The 25249-nt window shown below is 39.9% G+C and overlaps 1 protein-coding gene across 3 annotated transcripts in view; it reads right to left on the bottom strand.

Moving 5' to 3' along the window:
* The window catches only part of cbl (Cbl proto-oncogene, E3 ubiquitin protein ligase), a 271172-nt gene that overhangs the window by 79385 nt on the left and 166538 nt on the right, over positions 1-25249 (bottom strand). For all 3 annotated transcript variants that reach the window (XM_043677729.1, XM_043677727.1, XM_043677728.1), the window contains exon 4: positions 19609-19765. In XM_043677729.1, the coding sequence (XP_043533664.1) occupies positions 19609-19765 (157 nt within the window). The remainder of the gene's footprint in view (positions 1-19608; positions 19766-25249) is intronic.

Genomic DNA, 25249 nt, shown 5'->3' with positions numbered 1-25249 from the left:
CTTCCTCCAACCGTCGTGTTGTTGTGGTCTGGCGATGGAGGAGTCCAACGACCTGCATATCCTTGGTGGAGTGGGAGGGGGAATTGAAATGTTGAGCTACTGGGTGGTTGGGTTGGTTGGTCCGGGTGTCCCAGAGGAGTCAAATCCATCAAATTCAGCATCGCCTTCCTAACCTGAGATCTTCTTCCCGCCCTCTCCGCCCCCACCCCAGTCTGACCTTTCACCCTCACCTTGACCTCTTTCCACCTATCACATTTCCGACGCCCCTCTCCCAAGTCCCTCCTCCCTACCTTTTATCTTAGCCTGCTGGATAAACTTTCCCCATTCCTGAAGAAGGGCTTATGCCCGAAACGTCGATTCTCCTGTTCCCTGGATGCTGCCTGACCTGCTGCGCTTTTCCAGCAACACATTTCCAGCTCTGATCTCCAACATCTGCAGACCTCACTTTCTCCTTCCACACCATCTACCAACCGACACCACTGTGCCGAATGAAGGAGCCACAGATTCTAAAGATAGTGGATAGTGAGCTAAGGGGAGGATAGTGAACACTGGTCCGGATATTTTAAGGATGGGAATCAGTCAGATTCTCTCCCGTTATACAGAGCTCCACATTTCTGTCCAGAATTTCAATCCCAATTCCTTCAGACACTAACTTTTAAGATCTAGTGTGAAAGGGCAAGTATGTCAGTTGAGTATGGGAGTAAGGTGACAAGGAACTGGGCAGGAGATTTTGGGGAGGGGGTGGTGATCCCAGAGTGAATGGAGATATCGGAGGCAGCAGATTTTCAGGTCAGTATTGAGGAAGAACTGGAAATCTAATTTTTCCTGTATTACCACTAAATAAACAGAAACAGATTCCTCTAAATCTTGTGCTTAAAATGGACTCTTTCAGAGGTAAATTGCCCACTGAAATCTTCAATTTCCCAAAAACAGATTGCACAGTTTCTGGGATTCTGCAGGATCCTGATGTACTACTCCAAGCTGCACCATTTGGGCAACTATTTGGCCAACGGAGTATTCGGGCAATCATTTGAAGTGAGCTTGCATGGACGAAATAGTACTGTACTGGGATGGGGAAAGAGATATTAATTGTTCAGATTCAGTTTAATATTTCCAAATACAGCCCTTGACAATACAGCAATGGGAATATGCCATGTCTATTCAGTATACAAATTCAAGTCTCCAATGACCAGGTCACTGTTGGTGACACTGAAGCCCAGGCACAGCAATTCTGCCAGTCTGAAATTTAAAAATTCCCAGATAAATGGTGTGCCTTCTAGAATGCCAGTACAATGCAATGTGAACCTTCACCACTGTTGCCATCTGAGATCTAAACCATTGACCCTTCTTTCTCTTAACAGATGCAATAGAATGTGCTAACTAAACATGACAATATAGTCAGAGTCATTTAGCATGGAAACAGACCCTTCAGTGCAACTCACTCAGGCCAACCAAGTTTCCCAAACTAAACTAGCCCTACTTGTCTACATTTGGCCCAAATCCCTCCAAACCTTTTCTTTCCACATACCTGCCCAAATGTCGTTTAAATGTTGTAACTGTACCTGCATTGGCAGTTCATTCAACATACAATAGAGTCATACAGAATGGCAACAAATCTTGCAGTCCAACTAAAATAGAACAAGATTAACACTTTGGATTACTATGTCTTTACCTTGTCTTTTCCATTGTAACCTTTATTGATTATACATTCCCAACATTTTCTGTTAATACTTCATATTCATCACCGCTTCATGGATTTTCTTTTCAATTTGCTCATGTGTGTTAGCATTCCTGGCTGGGCCAGTATTTATTGCCTATCACTAAATGCCGTCCAGGAGTTGGCAGTGAGCTGTCTTCTTGAACTAGAGTCCATCTGGTGCATTATACTCCCACAATGTTGTTAGGAATCGAGCTCTAGATTTAGATGAAGTGGCAGCAAAGAAATCGCAAGATGGTTCAAAGTTAAGATGGTGTGCGGCCTGGAGAGGAACTTGCCGGTAGTGATCCTGTTATCCCTTTCCTCCTTATTGTTAGAGATTGCAGACTTGGAAAGTGCCGTCAAAGGTGCCTCACATTCCTCAGGTGTAGGTTGCAGGTGGTACATATTGCTATCACTGAGCACTATTTTTTGTGGAAGTGAATGCTTAAGATAATGAATTAGGTGCTGATCGAGCATGCTGCTTCATCCTGAATGGTGCTGAGCTTCTCAATTATCCAATAATACTTCAGATATTGCGTCGCAGCTGGCAGATAGGTTTTGAGTAGGCACAAGACAAGTTGCTCACCATAGAATTTCCATCGTCTTACCTTCTTTTAGTCACTATATTTAAATGGCTGATCCAGTACAGGTTCTGGACAGTGGCAGATTCAGTTAAGCTGATGTTATTGAATATCAAGGATAAACAGTTAAATTCTGTTCGTCAAGGTCAATGCCCAATACTTGTGAAGCACAAATGTCACCTGTCACTTAACCCAAGCCCAAAGGTTATCCGGGTTTTGCAATATATGAACACAAACTAACTGAACATCTAAAAGTAGAAAATGGTGCTGAAAGTGCAACCATCTGAAAATTTCCCCAGTTCTGATCTTTATTGGAGGGACAGAGAGTGGTGGGGCCATGGAATGCGCTGCCTGTGGGAGTGGCAGAGTCAGAATCATTGGCGAACTTTAAGTGGCAATTGGATAGGTACATGGATGGGTGCTTAAGCTAGGACAAATGTTCGGCACAACATCGTGGGCCGAAGGGCCTGTTCTGTGCTGTAGTGTTCTATGTTCTATGTTCTATGACAGTATTTGATGAAACAGCTGAAAATGACAGAGTCTAAGGTACTGCTTCAAGAGCTCCTGAAGTGATGTTGGTACTTAAGTATCCCAGGAAATGCACTGGCCATGACAACTGTATCAAGAAAAGGTTCAAATAGCAAGTCTTACATGCTAATCCTTGATGGAAACATTTCTCCCTGGTGATTCAGACATCAAGAATCTAGAAATTCAGATGTAATTTGCAATAAACTCAATTTTTATTTTCCTGATGTTTTCAACAGGGACATAAGACTAAATGCAGTATTCAGGCTGTTCTGGGCTAGGTGGTCAGTGAGAATTTATGATGTTATTAGCATGAGAAATCAGCAACATCTAATATGTTGCTAGTATGTTAAAATTTTAGCTACTCTGCTTTGCAAAGTCATAGATACAGTTTAAAGAATTCACAAAATCTGTTTTTAAAATTGCATTCTCTAAACCTCAATGAACATTAAGCACCAAAGATGCATCGAAGCAACTTAGCAATACATTAACATCTGGATTGCACAGAATTTTTTTTAGCCATGAACTTCCTCCTGCACTCTCACCAGGATTTTCACTTAAATGTGTTTTGCAGCAAATGCACAGACGCACATAGGAGAGAAGAGGATCACACAAAGTTTGAAGCCTTCCATTTGGATATCCTCAAAAAACATGTCCCTGTGCAAGTCACTGGCTATGTGCAGTCAAGTCCAAACATACAAAAATACTGATCAATCCCAGACATTAATCGCTTTAGTCTTTTTGAATCTGTGTCCTGCAGAAACAAAGGCCAAGCAACCAGTAGGCAGGATGACCTCTAACAGAAAGCGACAAATGAAATTAAGGTCAGGGATGAGAGTGGTGAAAATCAAAAAATCAATTTTTTTGTGACTACGAAATTTACCAACTTTTTATATGCAGTGAAATGCAAATAGGTCTAGGCAACTTGAAATGGGTGGAATGATAAGACTTTTTCCCAATTAATATTAGTTTTAAAATAGTGATGGAAAAGGATAGACCAGATCTAAAAGTTGAAGTTCTAAATTGGAGGAAGGCTTATTTTGATGGTATTAGGCAAGAACTTTCAAAAGCTGATTACCTGCGAACATCTGTGCCCAAAGGGACAGCTGGAAAATGGGAAGCCTTCAGAAATGAGATAACTAGAATCCAGAGAAAGTATATTCCTGTTAGGATGAAAGGAAAGGCTGGTAGGTATAGGGAATGCTGGATGACTAAAGAAATAGAGGGATTGATTAAGAAAAAGAAGGAAACATATGTCAGGTATAAACAGATTAGATTGAGTGAATCCTTGAAGAGTATAAAGGCAGTAGGAGTATACTGAAGGCAAAAAGGAAACATGAGATAGCTTTGGCAAATAGAGTCAAGGAGAATCTAAAGGGTTTTTCCAAATACATCAAGGACAAAAGGGTAACGAGGGAGAGAATAGGACACCTCAAAGATCAGTAAGGCGGCCTTCGTGTGGAGCCGCAGGAGACGGGGGAGATACTCAACGAGTATTTTGCATCAGTATTTACTGTGGAAAAGGACATGGAAGATATAGAATGTAGGGAAATAGACAGTGACATCTTGAAAAATGTCCATATTACTGAGGTGGTGGTGCTGGATGTCTTGAAACGCATAAAAGGGGATAAAGCACCAGGACCTAATCAGGTGCACCCTAGAACTCTGTGGGAAGCCAGGGAAGTGATTGTGGGGCCTCTTACTAATATATTTGTATCATCAATAGTCACAGGTGAGGTGCGCGAAGATGGAGGTTGGTTAATGTGGTGTCACTGTTTAAGAAAGGTGGTAAGGACAAGCCAGGGAACTACAGGCCAGTGAGCCTGACGTCGGTGGACAGAATCCTGAGGGACAGGATGCACATGTATTTGGAAAGGCAAGGACTGATTAGGAATAGTCAACATGGCTTTGTGCATGGGAATTCATGTCTCACAAACTTGATTGAGTTTTTTGAGGAAGTAACAAAGAGGATTGATGAGGGCAGAGCAGTAGATGTGATCTATATAGACTTCAGTAAGGATTTCAACAAGATTGCCCATGGGAGACTGGTTAGCAAGGTTAGATCTCATGGAATACAGGGAGAACTCGCCATTTGGATACAGAACTGGCTCAAAGGTAGAAGACAGAGGGTGGTGGTGGAGGGTTGATTTTCAGACTGGAGGCCTGTGACCAGTGGACTGCCACAAGAATCGGTGCTGGGTCCACTACTTTTCGTCATTTATATAGATGATTTGGATGGGAATATAAGAGGTATAGTGAGTAAGTTTGCAGATGATACCAAAATTGGAGGTGTAATGGACAACGAAGAAGGTTACCTCAGATTACAACAGGATCTTGATCAGATGGGCCAATTGGCTGAGAAGTGGCAGATGGAGTTTAATTTAGATAAATGTGAGGTGCTGCATTTTGGGAAAGCAAATTATAGCAGGACTTATACACTGAATGGTAACGTTCTCGGGAGTGTTGCTGAACAAAGAGACCTTGGAGTGCAGGTTCATAGCTCCTTGAAAGTAGAGTCGCAGGTAGGTAGGATAGTGAAGGCGGTGTTTGGTATGCTTTCTTTTATTGGTCAAGAGTATTGAGTACAGGAGTTGAAAGATCATGTTGCGGCTGTACAGGACATTGGTTAGGCCAATGTTGGAATACTGCATGCAGTTCTGGTCTCCTTCCTATCAGGATGTTGTAAAATTTGAAAGAGTTCAGAAAAGATTTCCAAGGATGTTGCCAGGTTTGGAGGATTTGAGCTATCGGGAGAGGTTGAACAGGCTGGGGCTGTTTTCCCTGGAGCGTCGGAGGCTGAGGGGTGACGTTATTAGAGGTTTATAAAATCATGAAGGGCATGCATAGGATAAATAGGCAAAGTCTTTTCCCTGGGGTCAGCGAGGCCAGAACTAGAGGCCATAGGTTTAGGGTGAGAGGGGAAAGATACAAAAGAGACCTAAGAGGCAACTTTTTTTACACAAAGGATGGTACGTGTATGGAATGAGCTGCCAGAGGAAGTGGTGGAGGCTAGTACAATTACAACAGTTAAAAGGCATCTGGATAGGTAAATGAATAGGAAGGGTTTGGAGGGATATGGGCCAGTGCTGGCAGGTGGGACTAGATTGGGTAGGGCTATCTAGTCGGCATGGACGAGTTGGACCGAAGAGTCTGTTTCCGTGCTGTACATCTCTATGAATTCTATGTGAGCAGGACTGACTATGCGAGCATTTATTGCTCATCCCTAAGTTGCTGGAGATGGCAGTAGTGAAAAGCCTTTTTTAACTGCTGCAGTCATTGGAATATAGGACTTCAGATGGGTAAAACCATTAGTTTTCTTTTTTTATTACTTTCAATAAACAAAGTGATTACATCACTTAAACATTTTACCATTAAATGCAGTTAGTATGAAAGGAAGTAGCAAGTACTAACACCAGAACTTGACCTATTTCTATCTTGTGCTTGAATGATCATTAAAAGAAGTGAAACTTAGATGTCCATAAATAAAGAAATATATGACCTGGATTTGGTGCTTTCTGTGTGTTCTATTGTTTAATGTAATCTATGTTGTGATGCCAGCTGATGGCAAGATTTGTCAAGTCAGATCCCAAAGTGAAGCGCGGTTTGACAGATTATGGATTTTAATTTATGCATATGTTTCATAGTCACTGAACATATTCACAAGGCTGTCAACATTCTTCAATAAAAGAACACAAGTTTATTACACAAAAGAAAAATAAAACAAAGCTAGATATTACAATTTTAAAAGAATTTAAAGTAAACAGCAAAGTTCCAATCTTTACCACAGCAATATCGTTTGCAGATTCTCAATCTCAATGAAATAGCACTCATACTCTAACTCTAAATTGTTACTGAACTGATTCTTTCTAGTTTTGATTGCCGAAAGACTACTTTACAGTTTTGATCATTTGGATTCCTTTTTAGTTCTAATGGCCCCAGCTTCTTTATCATTCTGACACCAAGAAAACTTGCACTCTCAAAGCTTAGAAATCTCAAAATAACATGCCACGGCCTGGATATTTTCACACCTTCTGCTAGGATGAAACCATTCTTCTGAAGTGAAACCCAATTCTGAACTTCAAACTACTGTGACTCCTGACTTGATTGGTTTTCCTATACAGCCAACTTATGAATGCTCATACTTACAAATGCAATCCCATACAGGTATGTATTAATATTCATTTACTTATGACCTACAATTTTATGTTGTCAAGCACAGCGTTAACAACTTGCTTACAAGCTGAATTGTGAACAGACTCTAGAATGGAACCCATTTGCAACCCACAGACTGTCTGTTCATTATAAAACATATGCTTTGTAAAAACTTAAACAATTAACACCATGTGCATAGTGATGGGCATTTAATTTAAGGTACGTTGTCTAGGAAATTACACCTTTAGTTCACTGTTCCACATGATTTTATGACCTCAAAAAAGTTGCCACCATTGAAATGAGCCCACAAATCTATTCACTTCTACTTTAAAATCCAAATTCCTAAATTACAATATATCATACATCTTTATCACACTGATATCTATTTTCAATTTCTGTGTACTCTAATGAGGTTAACAGCATACTTGAGAGTAGCATGATATTATAAGGGACCACATTTTTTCGCGACAATTTAAATTGGACTGCTACAACTGAAATACCAGGAGAAATGTACAACTTAAAAAGTCAACTGTTGCATTCTTCTTGAGCTGTGCAATACAATTGTGCTTTATGAAGCAGCAGAGTGAAATTGAGAGACTGAGCAGCAATGAGAACCTTTCAAGTGAAGAAAATTCAGTCAACAGCCTTCTTAATTGACTGAGCTGCAGGATGTTAGGAACCTGTAAGTGTCAGGGAAACAGTGAGAGAAACATCCAGAGCTACAAACAGAAAGCATCCATCTCTCTTGCTCTCTGTGAGAAAAATACAGACCAAAAAACTTAAAAGAAAGAATTATAAAACAAAGAAATACATAGGCCCATCTGAGCAACCAGTAAGGAATTACTGTAGCCCTACAGATAAAATTGTTACCATGGCAAAAATGAAAAGGACTGTGAGAAAATAACTTTTCACTTTGTGGTCTGGAGTTCTTCTGATAACTTTTTTTAAAACCACACCTACATTCTTTTTCTACCCATAAGTTTGTGTGTTAAACCATTTGTTTTTTTGTCTGTCTTAATTGTGATTGAAAGCAAATAATTGAGGGTTTTGAAAGGATACAGTTTAAGTTGCATAGTAATAGTTTAGAAATGTTTTCATTTCATTGCTCTTGTTAAAATAGTGTGTTATCTTCCTGTTATTGACAAAACTTGGTGTGCATTGCTTTTGTCCTGAGTAGCAGTCAGTCAGGCAAACTAGTCATTCTGGTGATCTCACTGAGATCCTATATATTAACACACAACTTGCAGAATAGTAGGGCATGATCATCAGTGCACTCTAACCAATTAACTCATAACAACATCAGCAAAATAAGCACTAACAATGTGGGGGTTTTTGGATCTAAATTCTCAATTGCATCCATGAGTAAACTCCAGGTTACGATCTAAAACTGAATTTTATTTACTGTGCAGCTCCATTTAGACAGTTGAACATATTCATACTCCAAAGATAGATCCGGAAATCACTTTAAATGCTTAAGTAAAGTTTTACATCACTTGTATTATAAATCTGTTGGTTTCTATACAGACAAGAATGATGGATGACCATAACTACAACAGTCTAGACTGGAGGTGAGGCAAAAGGAATGACTTATGCAAGTGTGCAGATCTGGGACTGGAAGAAATGATAAAAAAAGACCAATGTTATAACTCAATTTACTAAGCACAAAGTTAACTATAATCATCAAAACAAGTCTGGGATTCCCTATTTCAAAAGGACAGATTTCTTCTCAACAAGGATTACACTTTGATTCAGGTATATTCAAAAATGTGAATCTTATGTGATAAAAGTGACATTCAGAAGTGGCTGCTGTAATTGGTGGCTAATTTACACTTCTTAATAGATCTCCAAATAGAGATAACTAATCCAAATACCTTCACAAATCCCATGTGAATTTGATTAAAAATTAGTACTTTAATTGTCAGATTAATTCTGTCTTTCACTCTGCACACATAATGGAAGTTCATTTCAGTATTTGACATAATTCATTCTGGTTGTTAGTTTGAAAGGGAAAAACGGGCAGGGTTACAAAAGAACGTCACTAGATGCGCTGCTTATTTAAAAATCTGGTGTAGACACGACAGGCCAAACGGCCCTTTTCTGTGCCATAAAAACCATTCAATAACAAAACAAAAATGGGTTACAAGATTGAAATTTGATTACTGAAGATTATAAAGACTTGGCCCACCTGAAAGTGCTTTGCAGGATAAACTCACTAACCAAGTAAACCATTATAGGGAAACTAGAGTTTCTTAATTTTTTTTGTTGTTCAGAATCAAAATACTTTTGTTTAATCACTGTGGGAACAATCTTTGTAGAAAGGAACATAATCCTCTAATGAACGCTTCAACATATTGATGTTTGATTATTGAACAGTAGTCACTGATAAATTTACCCTGTGCAGTTACTCAATCTGTGTGCATCTGGTCATGCCTGATATTTCAAAGCTCCGTGTGAAGACAAGGAGATAATTTATTGCACTTGGATGATTTATTATTTTCTGGTCACTTGATGTTCTGCAAAGAGCAAATCTGTTCTGTTATACACTTCCTGATTGTATTTATGGGAAACACTACATGACTGTGTAACAATAAAAGATATTTAAAAGCCCAAGTCATAAGACGACATTTCATATAGTATAATTTGGGTTCTTTCTTGAAGTGATTTGAGACACGATACTATGGTTGTAAGTGATGCATTTTGCCCTTTTTTTTAAAGAGAGTTTTTGAGCTATAGGTGCGGAGTTGTATCTTCTAAGCCAATAAAGCAAACAGCTTAAGAGGCCCTGGGGTTTTTTTCTTACAAAGTTAGAACAATAGAAACAGCATGAATGGGTAGAGGCAGGGTTCCACAGAACAGTGTTTTAGTTTAGCTTTCAGTTGTTAGAGTTTGGAAGTTGACTGTGGAAGCTGTTTCACCTCTCTCAGCCACAGGAAAAAGCTGGAGTTGTTTCACTGCCAGAATTGTTCTCTTAGTGTTTTCTCTTGGACTGGAGAAATGTCATATTTGAAACAATCTATTTTACTAAATTTACCTTTGCTAAGGGTGTGTTTATGGGATATTACTACATAGGAACAGTTGCTGTTTAGTAATTAAATAATCTATTACTCTAAGTTTCCAACAGAGTCAAAGTTATACCAATCCTTCTTCCTTTAGTTTGTATTTTAGCTGGGTATAAGAATAAAGCTTGTTTTGCTTAAAGCCAAGTAGCGTGACCAGTTGAATTATATCAGATATACTTCACCTTATACTTGCCTTTAAATAAGATAAAAGTTAGGGTCTAGGCTATCTCCTGGATATGCTTGAAGGAAGTCCGATCTGATCCATAACAATGAGAAAAGTGAAGAAGAAAGTTCACTTGGAAATGTAATAATTTTAGGCCATTGGTGGGGGCGAGGATATTAAAAAGACCAAAAAGAAAAGACTGTGATAGGGTGACTATGATAGACCTGAGTGATTAAGTGACGAGCGTGTTGGTGATGCAAGGGGGAGGGAATGTTAATTTAAAAAAATACAAAACAAAAAGATGCATTTAGTTGAGATACGAATGGCAGGATCATAAACAACTGCTGTTTCAAAGCAGGAAAAGAGAAATGGGGTGAAATGAAATCTGCAACAAAAGGGCTAACAGAATGAGGACTACAAAGTGAAAGAGAGGTGAAGGAGTTTATTCAGGGAAATGGGGCAACCAAAAATTCGGTCATTAATGGTGGTCCAAAATGAGGTGTAAGAGAATACATAGAAGCAGGAAGTTGGAACACCAAACAGTGCAGGTAAGGAAGCAAAAATGCAGATAGCTGTACAAAATGAGGGTTTAAATCTAAAGCAATGGGGTCAAAGTAGAGCAGTGGGATGATGGGCAAATGAAACAGGAAACGAGCTACTGATACATTAACAACAGCGTTTATGAGGGAAAGCAAAGAGGAGAAGGGCAAGGAGTACAGTCATAGAGATATACAGCACAGAAACAGACCCTTTGGTCCAACTTGTCCATGCCAACCAGATATCCTAACCTAATCTAGTTCCATTTGCTAGCACTTGGCTCACATCGCTCCAAATCCTTCCTATTGATATACCCATCCAAATGCCTTCTAAATGCTGTAATTGTACCAGCCTCCACCACTTCCTCTAGCAGCTCATTCCATATACGCACCACCCTCTACATAAAAAAGTTGTGCCTTAAGTCCCTTTTAAATCTTTCCCCTCTCACCCTAAACCTATGCTCTCTAGTTCTGAACTCCCCTTCCCCAGGGAAAAAACCTAGTCTGTTTATCCTATCCATGCCCCTCATGATTTTACAAACCTCTATAAGGTCACCCACCAGCCTCCGACGCTCCATGGAAAACAACCCCAGCCTGTTCAGCCTCTCCCTATAGCTCAATTCCTCCAACCCCAGCAACATCCTTGTAAATCTTTTCTGAACCCTTTCAAGTTTCACAACAGCCTTCCAATAGGAAGGAGACCAGAACTGCATGCAATATTCCAAAAGCGGCCTAACCAATGATCTGTACAACATTGCAACATGACCTCCCAACTCCTATACTCAATGCTCTGAACAATAAAGAATAGCATACCAAATAATATTTTCACTATCCTATCTACTTGCAACTCTACTTTCAAGTACTCCAAGTACGTGGGGGAAAATAACATATAATGGCAATAACAAATATTGAGGCTTCAGCAGAGCAGGGACAAGGTAATAGCAGAAGACAGGTATCTTCATACATGAATCAAAAAATTTCATATCCCAGTAAAGAAATCATAGGAATGAAAACAGAATGTTGCTTATACGGCAAGGAAATGGAGTATACAAGTAGCTCTGTCATAATATAACTGGGAGAGCATTGGTGAGAAGGCACCTACTATGTACCATTTTTGGCCCACTTATTTAAGGAGAGATATACCAGCATTGGAAGTTGTTCAGCCCACATTGGAGAACAAATTTAAAAACATAGAAAGGAAGGCAGTTAGCGGTGGGACCTTATGGAGTGTATCAGAGAACAAAACCTTCCAGTGGTAAAACAAAAAGATTTGAGAATGACTTCTGGTTTGGGAATCTCGAACCAGTCTCAGGATTCAGGTAGTCCATTTTGGACTAGAAGAAGAAAAATTGCTTCACTTAAAAGGGTAGAGAACCTGTGCAAATCTCCACAACAGAAAACTGTGGAGGCCAAGTGACTGGATACATTTAAGAATTAGATAAATAGATGTTAAGATTTTAAAGGCATCAAGAGGTATGGGGAGAAAGCAGGAACATGGCATTGAGATAGAGGATCAGCCATGAGTATATTGAATGGAGGAGCAAGTTTAAAAAAGGGACCAGCAGCCTACTACTGCTCCTTGTTTCACATTTAGAAGTAGATTTTTGCTTCTCATTACATAAGCATACTTTCCTATGGATGAAACACTGGAATCAATTTAATGCACTTTTAATGATCTGAACAAATAAAATATATTATTCTATTGCAAACTACCTGAAAGCAAAAAATAATAATGGGCACAGGAAATAAATAAGAGACTACCAACAGGTGATTACTGTTGATAAAAGCACCGGCATAGACATCACGAGTGGAATTCCCTGATTCTATTTTGTAATATTCTAAATCTTCAAAAGACTACTGAAGTATGCTTAAATTTCCAAACCGCAAAACTCTTTAAACCCACGGTGTCAACTCAAAAGAATGTGAATAGAGCTTTTACACATTGTATTATTTCATTGAAATGTAGAGCAATATTACTAACAAACTTATTTTAAAAATTCGATAAAGGAAATTTTGTACAAATACATTAACTGTTACCAATATTACATAGTATGATTTCAAACACTTTAGAACAAAAAAACTTACCACCGGTATCAGAAATAAGTGAGGTATGAAAACAGGATGTGTAATGTACCAAGGATAGACATGACAATTTGTGATTCAAAGGTATTAACACAGCCCTTGCTATTCTTCTTCACTTCACCCATGAAGATACATGCATTAATTAAGAGGTTTTACTGCATGGTTCTTGGGATATCAGGTGACCTCTGCCTTAAACAAGGATGCCTATTTGAAAAAAAAATTGAAACCCTTACTTAACAAAAGACAATTGCAACTTTAATCATAGGAAAAAGTCTTTCCGCTACACAAAATCTATTCCTCAAGCATTTTTTTATTGTCTGGGATGCTAAAGGGTGGGAAAGGGATAGAGGGCAGCGTTTACGTGTTCATGCTCAGAAGGCCAAGGCACATTCAATTTGAGTCAAACATCAGATGCAGAAGCAGAACACTTGGCCAGAATTAATTATTTCTAGAGAAGTCAATTTTTGATATTTTTGATAAATCAATTAAAAAATATATATCCTGACACCAACTGGTTCAATCTCAGTTCTGAAGGAGAATTACTGGCCCCAAAAGGTTAACTCTGCCTTTCTCTCTACACTGGATCTGTTGAGGTACTCCAGAAATGTGTTTTGCTTTCAATCTCCATACTGGCTGTGATAGTTCAAGGAATAAAAAAAAACAAATGAAATGCTAGAGAAACTCAACAGATCCAAAAGCACCTGTGAATAGAGAAACAGCTAATGTTTTGAGTCCATTATGATTAGATTCCCTACAGTATGGAAACAGGCCCTTCGGCCCAACAAGTCCACACTGACCCTCCCAAGAGTAACCCACCCAGCAGACCAATTCCCCTACCCTGTATTTACGCCTGACTAATGCACCTAACACTATGGGCAATTTAGCATGACCAATCCACCCTTACCTGAACATCTTTGGATTGTGGGAGGAAACCGGAGCACCCGGAGGAAACCCACGCAGACACGGGGAGAACGTGCAAACTCCACACAGACAGACAGTCACCAGAGGGTGGAATCGAACCTGGGTCCCTGGCACTGTGAGGCAGCAGCGCTAACCACTGAGCCACCGTGCTGCCTCGTGATTTCTCTTCAGAACAATAGGTAGGGGTCTTGCATTTTTATTTGATTCATAAGTGGTTTTGTAAACTTCTTTCCATAGCACTTCTCAGATGAAAAGTGTACGGTTCTATTTGATGCAGAGGAACCTCGATTATCCGAATATCGGATTATCCGAAGGAGATCTCGAGGTCCTGATAGAAACATTATATCAAAGATGTGTTACCAACACTGATCGCGTCTTTTGTTTTCAATGATTAAAACTGAACTCCGCTTCCTGAAACGCTGCCGAGAACACTCCTGGACTGATGGGAGTCCAGGCACTGTCTACAAATGACTGACTTCCCACCACTCTCTCCACCCACACTTCACCTGGAGTTCTACACTGGGGTGTACCCTAAACCCTCTTCATCAGATAATCCCTCCAACATAGTCTGTACAGAGCAAAGGTGGAACCTGTCAAAAAGTTGCAGTAAAAAGTTCTGTGTGTAGCTAGGGGTGTGTGTGGGGGTGGGGGTGGGGGTGTGTGGGTGTGCATATGGGTGTGTGCGTGCACGCATGTGGATGGGTGGGTGGGGGGCAGACAGGGGCGGAGTTGGGGTAGGGTTGGACAGGTTTGGGGGGTGGCGGTGTTGGACAGGGTTGGGGGTGGAGCTCATGCGCGGTGTGCTGCTCTCTAGTCTCCTGAATGGGGAAAACTCCATGCCCCAGAGGAAAGGCACTTAATCAATTAATCGAATAATCAATTTCCGAACGAAATAGTGCCCTCCCATCTCATTCGGACAATCAAGGTTCCTGTGTATTGTTTGAGCTGGATTTCCACAGTTAAAGTTTACATTAGTACGTCAATTCCACAAGTTACTTGAATAAACAATTTAATGTGACAATATAAGATTGCTGTTAAGTATTTTGCAATACTAAATTAAGCTCCATTTCTTCAGCTTTTCCTTGACAGCTTTTCTTTCCAACCATGTAAATAGTAACGCTTGGATTTTTTACTGCATGATAGGTACTACCTGCATTTGATTCCTTGCTTTCTAAATAAAATAAACACATGTATGTGGGTGGCTCCCTACAACAGCAGGACTAAAATACAAGCCTGGACAAACGCAAGTGGGCTTGCAGCTATACTAGCAATTTTTAAGAGGATTTGTAGCTCAGGTTGATGATAAGTATGCAAGTTAGCTCGCTGAGCTAAAAGATTTGCTTTCAGACATTTCGTCACCATACTAGATATCAGTGAGAATGTTCGGTGAAGTGCTGGTGGTATGCCCTGCCTCTCTACTTATAGGTATTGGTTTCTTAAGGTGGTGATGCCATTTCTTTTTTTTGAAAGGGAGGGTAGATGGTATCTAAATTGATGTGTTTATTGCTGGAGTCCTGGTTAGAATGCCATGCCTCTAAGAATTCTCGTGTTTGTCTTTGTTTTGCCTGCCCTAAGATGTGTGTGTTGTTCCAGTCAGTGGTGTCCTTCTTTGTCTGCATATATGGAAACTAGAGATAGCAGGTCATGCCTTTTGGTGACTAGTTGGTGTTCATGTATCCTGGTGACAAGTTTCCTGCTAGTTTGTCCAATGTATTGTTTATACAGTTCTTGCATGGTACTTTGTAAATGACATTAGTTTTGCTGGTAGTATCTAATGGATCCTTTAGGTTCACTAGTCACTGTTTAAATGTGTTGGTAGGTTTGTGGGCTACCATGATGCCAAGGGGTCTGAGTAGTCTGAAAGTCATTTCTGATACGTCTTTGATGTAAGGTAATGTGGCTATAGTTTTTGATTGCATTGTGTCTGCTTGCTTGGATTTGTTTCAAAGAAATCAATGGATTGCATTTAATGGGCATCAGTTTTTCTTGAAAACGTTGTATAGATATTTTTCTTCTGCTTTTTGTAGCTCTAGGGTGCTGCAGTGTGATGTAGCTTATTGAAATAGCGTCTTGATGCAACTCCGTTTGTGGGTGTTGGGATGATATTGCTTCTGAAGTTAAGTATTTGGTCAGTGTGTATTGTTTTTCTGTGGGTGCTTGTTTGAAGCTATCCGTTAACTGTACATTCAACTGTCATGTCTAGGAATGGGAGTCTTTTGTCATTCTCCTCCTCTTTTATAAATTTGATGCCTGTCAGGATATTGTTGATGGCGTTGTATGTTTCCTCTCATTTGTTCTGTTTTGTGATGACAAAGGTGTCATCCACACAGTGGACCCAAAGTTTAGGTTGGATAGATGGAAGGGCAGCTTGTTCAAGTCTCTGCATTACTGCGTCTGCTATAAGCCTTGATATTGATGATCCCCTGGGTGTTCTGTTGATTTGTCTGTAGGTTTTCCTATTGAATGTGAAGTGGGTGGTGAGGCACAGGTCCACTAGCTTGAAGATGTTGTCTTTAGTGATAAGGTTGATGCTGCTTGGTGTTTGTGGTCCTGGCTGTCCTAGTAGTGATGCCAGTATTTCTTTGGCCAGGTTGATGTTAATTGATATGAAAAAGGGCTGTAACGTCAAAGGAGACCATTATTCCATCTTGATGTCTTTGATGGTGTTCAGGAATTCTTGGGTTGAGTGAATGGAGTGGCGTGAATCTTTAATTAGGTGTTTTAGTTTTTGGTGGAGTTCCTTGGCTAGTCTGTATGTTGGTGTACCAGGTAGGAAGACTATGGGTTTGAGGGAGCCCCCCCCAGGTTTGTGCATTTTTGGTAATCCGTAGAAGCGTAGCATGTTGGACTCATCTGGTTTCATATTTTGGAAGTCTGTCCTGTTTAATTCTCCTGATTTTTTTTTAAGTCCTCTTAGAAAGGATGAGATTCTGTTTTGTAGTTGTAGGGTCATGTCAATACTGCTGTGAATTTTAAAAGTACATAATTGGATTGGAAAATGGATAATAGATGGCTGTAGTTATGTAACATGGAAAAACAAATCGAGACCAATTACAAGAACAAAACCAGAATTTGCTGAAAAACATCTGCAAAGAGAAATCAGAGTTAACTTCTCTGGTCCAATGGCCCTTCCTCAAAACTGTTTCAACCCGAAACATTAACTCTAATTTTTCTTCATGGACACTGCCTAATGAAGGGTCCAGCCCGAAACATCGACTCTCCTGCTCCTCTGATGCTGCTTGACCTGCTGTGCTTTCTTCAGATCCACATTTTATCAATCCCCACAGATGCTGCCACACCTGCTCAGCTTTTCCAGCATTTTCTGTTTTTGTTTCTGATTAACAACATCCACAGTTCTTTGAGTTGTTATCCAGATCAACATATTTACAACTTTTACAACACTGATACAAGTCATTATCAGAGAGACAAACATGGCCAGTACTGTCAAGGAACTGACAATCCTTGCCTTCCAAACAGAATTACATAGTTAACTTTTGCAAAACCATTCACTCAAATGGGGATTTTTAAAATAGCGCTGGAAATGTGTTGCTGGAAAAGCGCAGCAGGTCAGGCAGCATCCAGGGAACAGGAGAATCGACGTTTCGGGCATAAGCCCTTCTTCAGGAATCAGGATTTTTAAATTACCCCTGCTAAGGTCAGATGCCCCCCAATGAAAGCAGTCGAAAGAATATATCAAAATTCAACTAAGGATTTAATAATTTTTAAAATTCTAATGCGAGACAGGGAGATGATGATGCCAGTCCTGGATTAGAAAAAAATTGTTTCACAATATTTTTACGATATTGCAAATGTCACTTTAGACAAGGGGGATCTGCACATGAAAATAAAATAATGGCTTAAGATAATTAATCCTAAATATACTTTTCTACTCCTTTCACTCGCTTTCACTTATCCGAAGGGCCTGTATTGTGCTCTATTGTTTTATGTTCTATCTTCCCCTATTCACTTCAACCACTCATTGAAGTAGGGAGTTCTAAGTTCATGTCATTCTCTGGGTAAAATAATTCTCCCAAATTTCCTTATTAGACGTCTTAATTACTTTATTACAGTCATGGCACTTAGTTTTAGACTCTCTACAAGTGTGAACATCTTTTCGCCAGCAATGCTATCACATTAGCAAGTTTTGAGAAGATTTATAGCTCAAGTTGAGGTTCTGGATGTAAGTTTGCTCGCTGAGCTGGAGGGTTCATTTTCAGACATTTTTGTCACCAGACTAGGTAACATCATCAGTACTTCGCCAGAGCCTCACTGGTGGTATGGCCCACTTTTTATTTGTGTGTTTAGGTTTCCGTGGAAACCCAAAGAAACCTAAACACAAATAAAAAGCAGGCCATACCATCAATGCTTCGCCGGAGGCTCACAGATGTCACCTAGTATGGTGACGAAATGTCTGAAAATGAACCCTCCAGCTCAGCAAGCAAACTTACATTCATGCTATCACATGCATTTAAAATTTTAAAGATCTCCAGCAGGTCAGCCTTAGTCTTCTTTTTTGAGAAGACAAGTCTTCAGTTTGTTCAGTCTTTCTTGATTGTCACACCTCAATTCCAAATAGCTCTTGCATTTCAACAATAAAGCTGTGAATTTTACATGCAATATTGTTAGATTTGCATCTATTTTGAGTAGACGGTCAGTGTGAATAATTATTTAAGTACTCCCATATTGTTAGATAGGTGCTACAGGAGTAGCAATGCTCAAGTTCATAATAGAAAAGCAATTTATAATTAAATACCTCCATGGCCTGTAGATATACAAAATCTATTCATGATGAGAAGCACATACTGACCTTAGCTTTCACTAGTCATGAACAAACATTTGAAGAGGAAATGAGCCGTCACTATTTGAACCCAGAGATAAATTGAAATAAACAGCCTTATGGAAAAACATTTCATATTTCATAGTTCCAGCTCTTTCCTTCATTCTTGTAAAAGTGGTTTATCACCTAAGGAAGTAAAAGTCTTTGCGTAATAGAGTCATAGACTCTTCAGTCCAGTCAGTCCATGTTGAGCACAATCCCAAACTACACTAACCCCACCTGCCTGCTCCTGGCCCATATCCTTCCAAACCTTTCCCATTTATGCACTTATCCAAATGTCTTTTAAACACTAATTATACACGCAGCCACCACTTCCTCAGGAAGTTCATTCCACGTCCAAACCACCCTCTGGATAAAACATTTGCCCCACATCTTCTTTAAGAAAAGTCTCACCTTAAAAATGTGACCCCTAGTCTTGAAATCCCCCATCTATGGAAAAGATAACTACCATTAACTCTATCTATACCGTTCATTATTTTATAAACTTCTATTTATAATCTCCTATGCTCCAGTAAAAAATGTTCCAGCCAACCCAGCCTTTCTTTATAACTCAAACTTTCCACATCCAGCAATATCCTGGTAAGTCTCTTCTAAACCCTCCCCAGTTTAATAATATCTTTCTTCGAACTCCTTTTACAATCTTGAATAAATCAGTACCTAATTAAATGAATCAAAACTAACTGAAGATACCAATCCTATGTTCTCCATTTTCCATCCAATTTCCATAAACACTACACTTTCCATCCCATATGACCTTGGCAAATTGTAAACACTAGCTGAGGTACAGTTCTCCTATGCCAGCCAACTGCTCATGTCTGAACACAAAAGGTGAATTTCAACAAGAAACACTAATATATGAGCACATCATAAATCAGATCTTAACCTTAATGGATGCAAAAATATTTTCTACAAAGGTGAAAGGATAACATTCAGGAGCAGAAACTCTCTGTTGCTAGCCCAAACAAAAGGCAGGGCTAAATGCAGCTTTGCAATTGTTCTCAAGACAATCAGTTTAATAGTCTTTTCATACTTATGCGGATATACAGTATTTACCTGAAAAAGTCGAGTGAAAATGTCAAATTCAAAGACAGAGATGAAGTCATTGCATGTTAAATCGATAGTAGATTTCAAGGCCATGGCCTCCAGGCCAGAGGTGATTGGGTGAACATCATGTAAGGCTTGTCGAAAAACCTTCCAGTGAACGATTGTCCTAACACAAAGAGAGGCAGGTCAGTCATCATAAAAATAATAATGAAGCAGTTTGGAATGCTGCACATTTTACTTTGGCATAATACCAGTCTGATTAACTACAAGTACAATTAGAAGATGTTGGTAATTTCGATTGGCTGTCTTCTAACATACCCATCAGTCCGTTCCACTTGTTACTTAGGTCGTTATAAAATGGTATCTATAGTACTTTGAGAAAGTGAGGACTGCAGACGCTGGAGATCAGAGCTTAAAAATGTGTTGCTGGAAAAGCGCAGCAGGTCAGGCAGCTGCAAAGGAACAGGAGAATTGACGTTTCGGGCATAAGCCCTTCTTCAGGAATGCTATCCATAGTACTTTGTAAAGTTTATTCACCAAGTGGGTGCATCATTTTTATATATGCAGCTGACAGCAGCCACATAGTTCACATCCGCATTGTATAAATTACTCCATCCTTAGCAGATCACTGATATTGCTGACACACATCACTTCTTCAGTGTTTACTTTCTACTAACAATTATGCCATGAAAATTCTTGAAACTGAAAATTGAAGATAGAAAAGGGAAGAAACCCATGAGAAGTAAATGTTCCACCCACCAACTTGTCCCACAATGTACAACTATCACCAGTTGCTAAGTGGATAATTAAATCACGCTGCACAAGCATACCTGTGCATTGTAGAGCTAGATTTTCTTGGATTTTCTTTCTCTTCTTTGAGGAATTATCTGACCTGCACACACTGATTCTCTGTAAATGTATGCATCAAATGTATACTTGTTGTGCAAGGAAATTAACGACCACTGAAAGTAACTCTGTATCTTGCTAATTTGCTGCAGTCTTCTGCAGCTCCAACACTTAAACTAAATACAGTTTACAGAAAAGTTCACATCCAACCTTGTGGTGAAGTACAAATACCAATACAGAAATTCTGCATTCAACTCTCACTTACTATTGATTTAACTTATCTTTGATGGGTGAAATTGCAACATTCTAAGGTGACTATAAGGTTCCAAAAGGAACAGTCGATGGTAATTTCCAGTTTTAAGTGATATCCAATGATGAGTGCTAAAAAATACCTGGACATCAGGCATCAGAATCCGAGTCAATTCTGATGCTCTCTATAGTCAAAAAGCTTGCTGCCACTCTGTGTAGCTAACACAAAGAGAGAAAAAATACTAGAAACAACCAAGTTAAGGAACCAAAGCACTTGTAGCAGAGGACAGGTGAGAGACAAAAATCTAATTGATTTTGCTCTGAAAAACCTACACCTCACAGATGTATCCACTCAATACAGTATTGGCAGGAGTGACCACTGCACAGTCACAGGCTAAATCCCATCTTCACATTGAGGAAACTGGCCATCACGTTGTGTCTCACTGGAGTACCATCACAGTAAATGGGACAGACTTTGAATGCATTTCAAATTTAGCAACTCAAAACTAGCCAGCTATAAAGGTGCTACAGATCATCAGCAGCAGTGGCAAAAAGGGATTCAACCACAATCTTAAGCCTCATGGCACATCTTCCATTCTATCATTACCATCAAATCAAATCATCAAAACTAATTCAACGAATATATGCCAGAGACAGCACCAGGGATATATAAAAATGATGCACCCACTTGGTGAATAACCTTTACAGGACCATCTACATGCCAAAGAGTTGAAGCAACAAGATTCGGACAGAGCCAAGTGATCCCACAACCTAAACTCTGCAGTCCCACCTCATCAGTTGTGAATGGCAATGGACAACTACAATAAAACCAGGAGCTACAGATTCCAAAATATCCACATACTCAATAAAGGGGACCTTCTCAGGTGCCCAGCACCATAGATGTCAGTCTTCAACAAATTCAATTCATTCCACATGACATCAGATCTACAAAGGCTTTGGACACTGACAGCATTCTGGACTACTACTGAAGACTCGAGTTTAAGTAGGTAAGCTATTCCTGAAGAAGGGCTCATGCCCGAAACGTCGATTCTCCTGCTCCTTGGATGCTGCCCGACCTGCTGCGCTTTTCCAGCAACACATTTCCAGTTCTGATCTCCAGCATCTGCAGTCCTCACTTTCTCCTAGAAGCTATTCCAGTACAGCTACAACTCTGGTACCTACCCAACAAACTGAAAACTTACTGAGGAATGTCCTGTGTACAAAACACAGGACAAATCTAACCTGGTCCATTACCACCTGATCTGTCTACTTGGCAATTGAGCAAGGCAATAGAAAGGGTCATTGACAGTGCTATTAATTAGTAGCTACAAAGGAACATTCTGCTCACTGATGCTCAGGCTGGCTTCTGCCTGAGCCACAGAGCCCATGACCTCAGTACAACCTTGGTCAAAAGTGATGAACTCCACAGAAGAGGAGAGAGTGACTGCCTTTAACCTCAAGTCAATATTTGATCAAACACAACATCAAGAAACCTTTGCAAAATTGAAGTCAAGGGCTTGGAGTCACACTTAACACATCACTGCAGGAGATCCAACCATTTTCAGTTGCTTCATCAAGGACCACCCCTCCATTACGATGTCAGAAGTGGGGATGTTTGATGATTCTTCAATATACCGCACCATGTGAGACTCATCAAATGCTAAAGCAGTCTTGTCCCTATGTGATTGTGCATATATTTTCATTGTTAATTGTTTTAAGTTTAGGTTGATGAAATGAGTTTTCTGTGTGTCAGAAGTTAATTATTAACTCTTAAATATTTCTGTAGCTGTGGTAATTTCTTTTAAAAACTTTGAGCATGCTACCTTGGCGGTATTATTGGATTTTTGTTTATTTTAGAACGGTTTATAATTTAACAAGGTAAACCATTTTGTTAGAAACTTCTACACTTATAGCTTTTTCACGCATAGGGGAAACACCGCCAGAGAGGGAAATACATTTTTTAAATTTTACTTCATCTTAGGCAGTTCTGTAAAGTAGTTGGATGGGGATGGATGTATCTAGTAGCACTATGAGGAAGGGAACAGTTAGTGAAACCAGATTATCTCGAACTGGGATAAAACCTGAAGGGATTACTTGAAGTGCAGTATATTTAAACTCAGGAATATGCCAGCTCTGGAAAGAAACTATCAGCATTTCCATCTAGGAATTACCTCAAACTTAATCAGGTGTTAGGAAAAGATTGTTTCCGCTGGTGCAAGTATAGTACAAGAGGTGCTTTTGGGAACTGTCCAGCATGTTATGACATAAGGACAGCAAGCTAAGATAAATCAGCTCTGCTATCACTGGATTTGCAACATAGTGAAATTTAAATATTCAATGCCTTAAAATTGTCAACTTGTTCCTAAGTGGACTTTAAAAATAACAGGTTAACCAAGGTTCTAAATTAAACAAAAATTAATGTATTACTGCTGTAATTTTAACAGAGCAAAAGTAAACAAGGTAATCTAATAATGTCTAAATCTTCTTTGATTGTAACCCGCATTCACACAGATAGGTACACACACACACACACACACACACACACACACACACACACACACACACACACACACACACAGTTAAGGAATAAATTGAAAAGAAAAGATGTAATTGCCAGTTCAATAACCATTTCAACAATGAGTACCAAGTCTCTAAAGAATCCTTGAACAATGTATTGAATTACAGTGATATGTAATTGTATCTTGCTTCAATTCCAAAGTCACGTCAATGTGAACAGGTTCCAGCAGGCTCCAAGAAAGACTCACTTATTTCTTACAAACTGGAATTCTTTTCTCAGAACATTCAATAATTCTTTAACTGAATATAAAATGAGAGAGAATAAAACTCCAACACAGCTTCTGAGTACACAGCCTTCTGCCCCAAAACTCTAATCAGGATTAAATCAATGGTGTTACTTTTTCAACGTATTTGTAGTTGGCTGACCAGCAACAGCCTCCCCTCAATTGATCAATGCAACATCAAACAGGTTGCCAGTCCTTCAGTACAATATGTCCAGGTGACGAAATATCCGTAGTGCTCTTAGAACAATAATTAACCTGAAATTATCTTTCCAGGCTAGCTGCTATTCAAAGTTCAAAGTCCAATTCCTAAACAAAAATGAGAAAAATCAAGGAAAACAGGGAAGGCCTCAACAAAGGGATATCAATTTTTTTCAGAATTTGTAAAGGAGTGATTTGGGATTAATGGGATTATACTATTACTGTGTTTAAAAATCGATCAATGTGTTCTATAAGTAAATAGCATGGTTTATTACACTATACTTTTTTTAAGGTTAATAAGTTTTTGTTTTGTTGTTAAAACAAACTCTGCAATATTAATTGCTTAAGTTTCAGGAGAGACTACATTGTTCAAAGAAACACAAAACATGATTTTTCAAGCCAAGTTTCAGTCTAGGATCTCAATTAGAATCATAGAGATGCACAGCACGGAAACAGATCCTTCAGTCCAACTTGTCCATGTTGACCAAATATCCTACCCTAATCCCATTTGGCAGCACTTGGCCTACATCCCTCTAAAACCCTTCCTATTCATGTACCCATCCAGATGCCTTTTAAATGTTGTAACTGTAGTAGTCAATACCACTTCCTCTGACAGCTCATTCCATACACGCTCTGTGTGAAAAGATTCCAATGATCCAAAAATGTGAATCCTCCGCCCATACACCAGCTTCTCAGCCATGCATTCATCTGCACTCTCCTCCTATTCCTACCCTCACCCAGGAGTGATCTAAATATTACGACTCTCGAATAACTCCTTTTTAAATTCCTGCCTAACTTTCTAGATTCTCCCTTCAGAATCTGATCTCATCCCTTCCTATGTCATTGTACACTAGAATCAATGACCTCCTGCTGGTCCCTCTCCCCTTTCAGAACATTCTGCGCCCTCTCTGTGACATCCTTGATCCTGGCACGAGGGAGGTAACATACCATTCTGATTTTTCGCTGCTGGCAACCCCTTCCCACGTGGTTAAAGATGCCCTCCAACGCATCTCGTCCACATCCCGCACCTCCGCCCTCAGACCCAACCCCTCCAACCGCAACAAGGACAGAACGCCCCTGGTGCTCACCTTCCACCCTACCAACCTTCGCATAAACCAAATCATCCACCGACATTTCCGCCACCTCCAAACAGACCCCACCACCAGGGATATATCTCCCTCCCCACCCCTCTCCGCCTTCCGCAAAGACCGTTCCCTCCGTGACTACCTGGTCAGGTCCACGCCCCCCTACGACCCACCCTCCCATCCTGGCACTTTCCCCTGCCACCGCAGGAACTGTAAAACCTGCGCCCACACCTCCTCCCTCACCTCCATCCAAGGACCTAAAGGAGCCTTCCACATCCATCAAAATTTTACCTGCACATCCACTAATATCATCTACTGTATCCGTTGCTCCCGATGCGGTCTCCTCCACACTGGGGAGACTGGGTGCCTCCTAGCAGAGCGCTTTAGGGAACATCTCCGAGACACCCACACCAATCAACCAAATCGCCCCGTGGCTCAACATTTCAACTCCCCCTCCCACTCTACCGAGGA

The sequence above is a fragment of the Chiloscyllium plagiosum genome, chromosome 36, assembly GCF_004010195.1.
Source record: "Chiloscyllium plagiosum isolate BGI_BamShark_2017 chromosome 36, ASM401019v2, whole genome shotgun sequence".
NCBI lineage: Eukaryota > Metazoa > Chordata > Chondrichthyes > Orectolobiformes > Hemiscylliidae > Chiloscyllium > Chiloscyllium plagiosum.
This window is presented reverse-complemented; position numbering and strand designations above follow the sequence as displayed.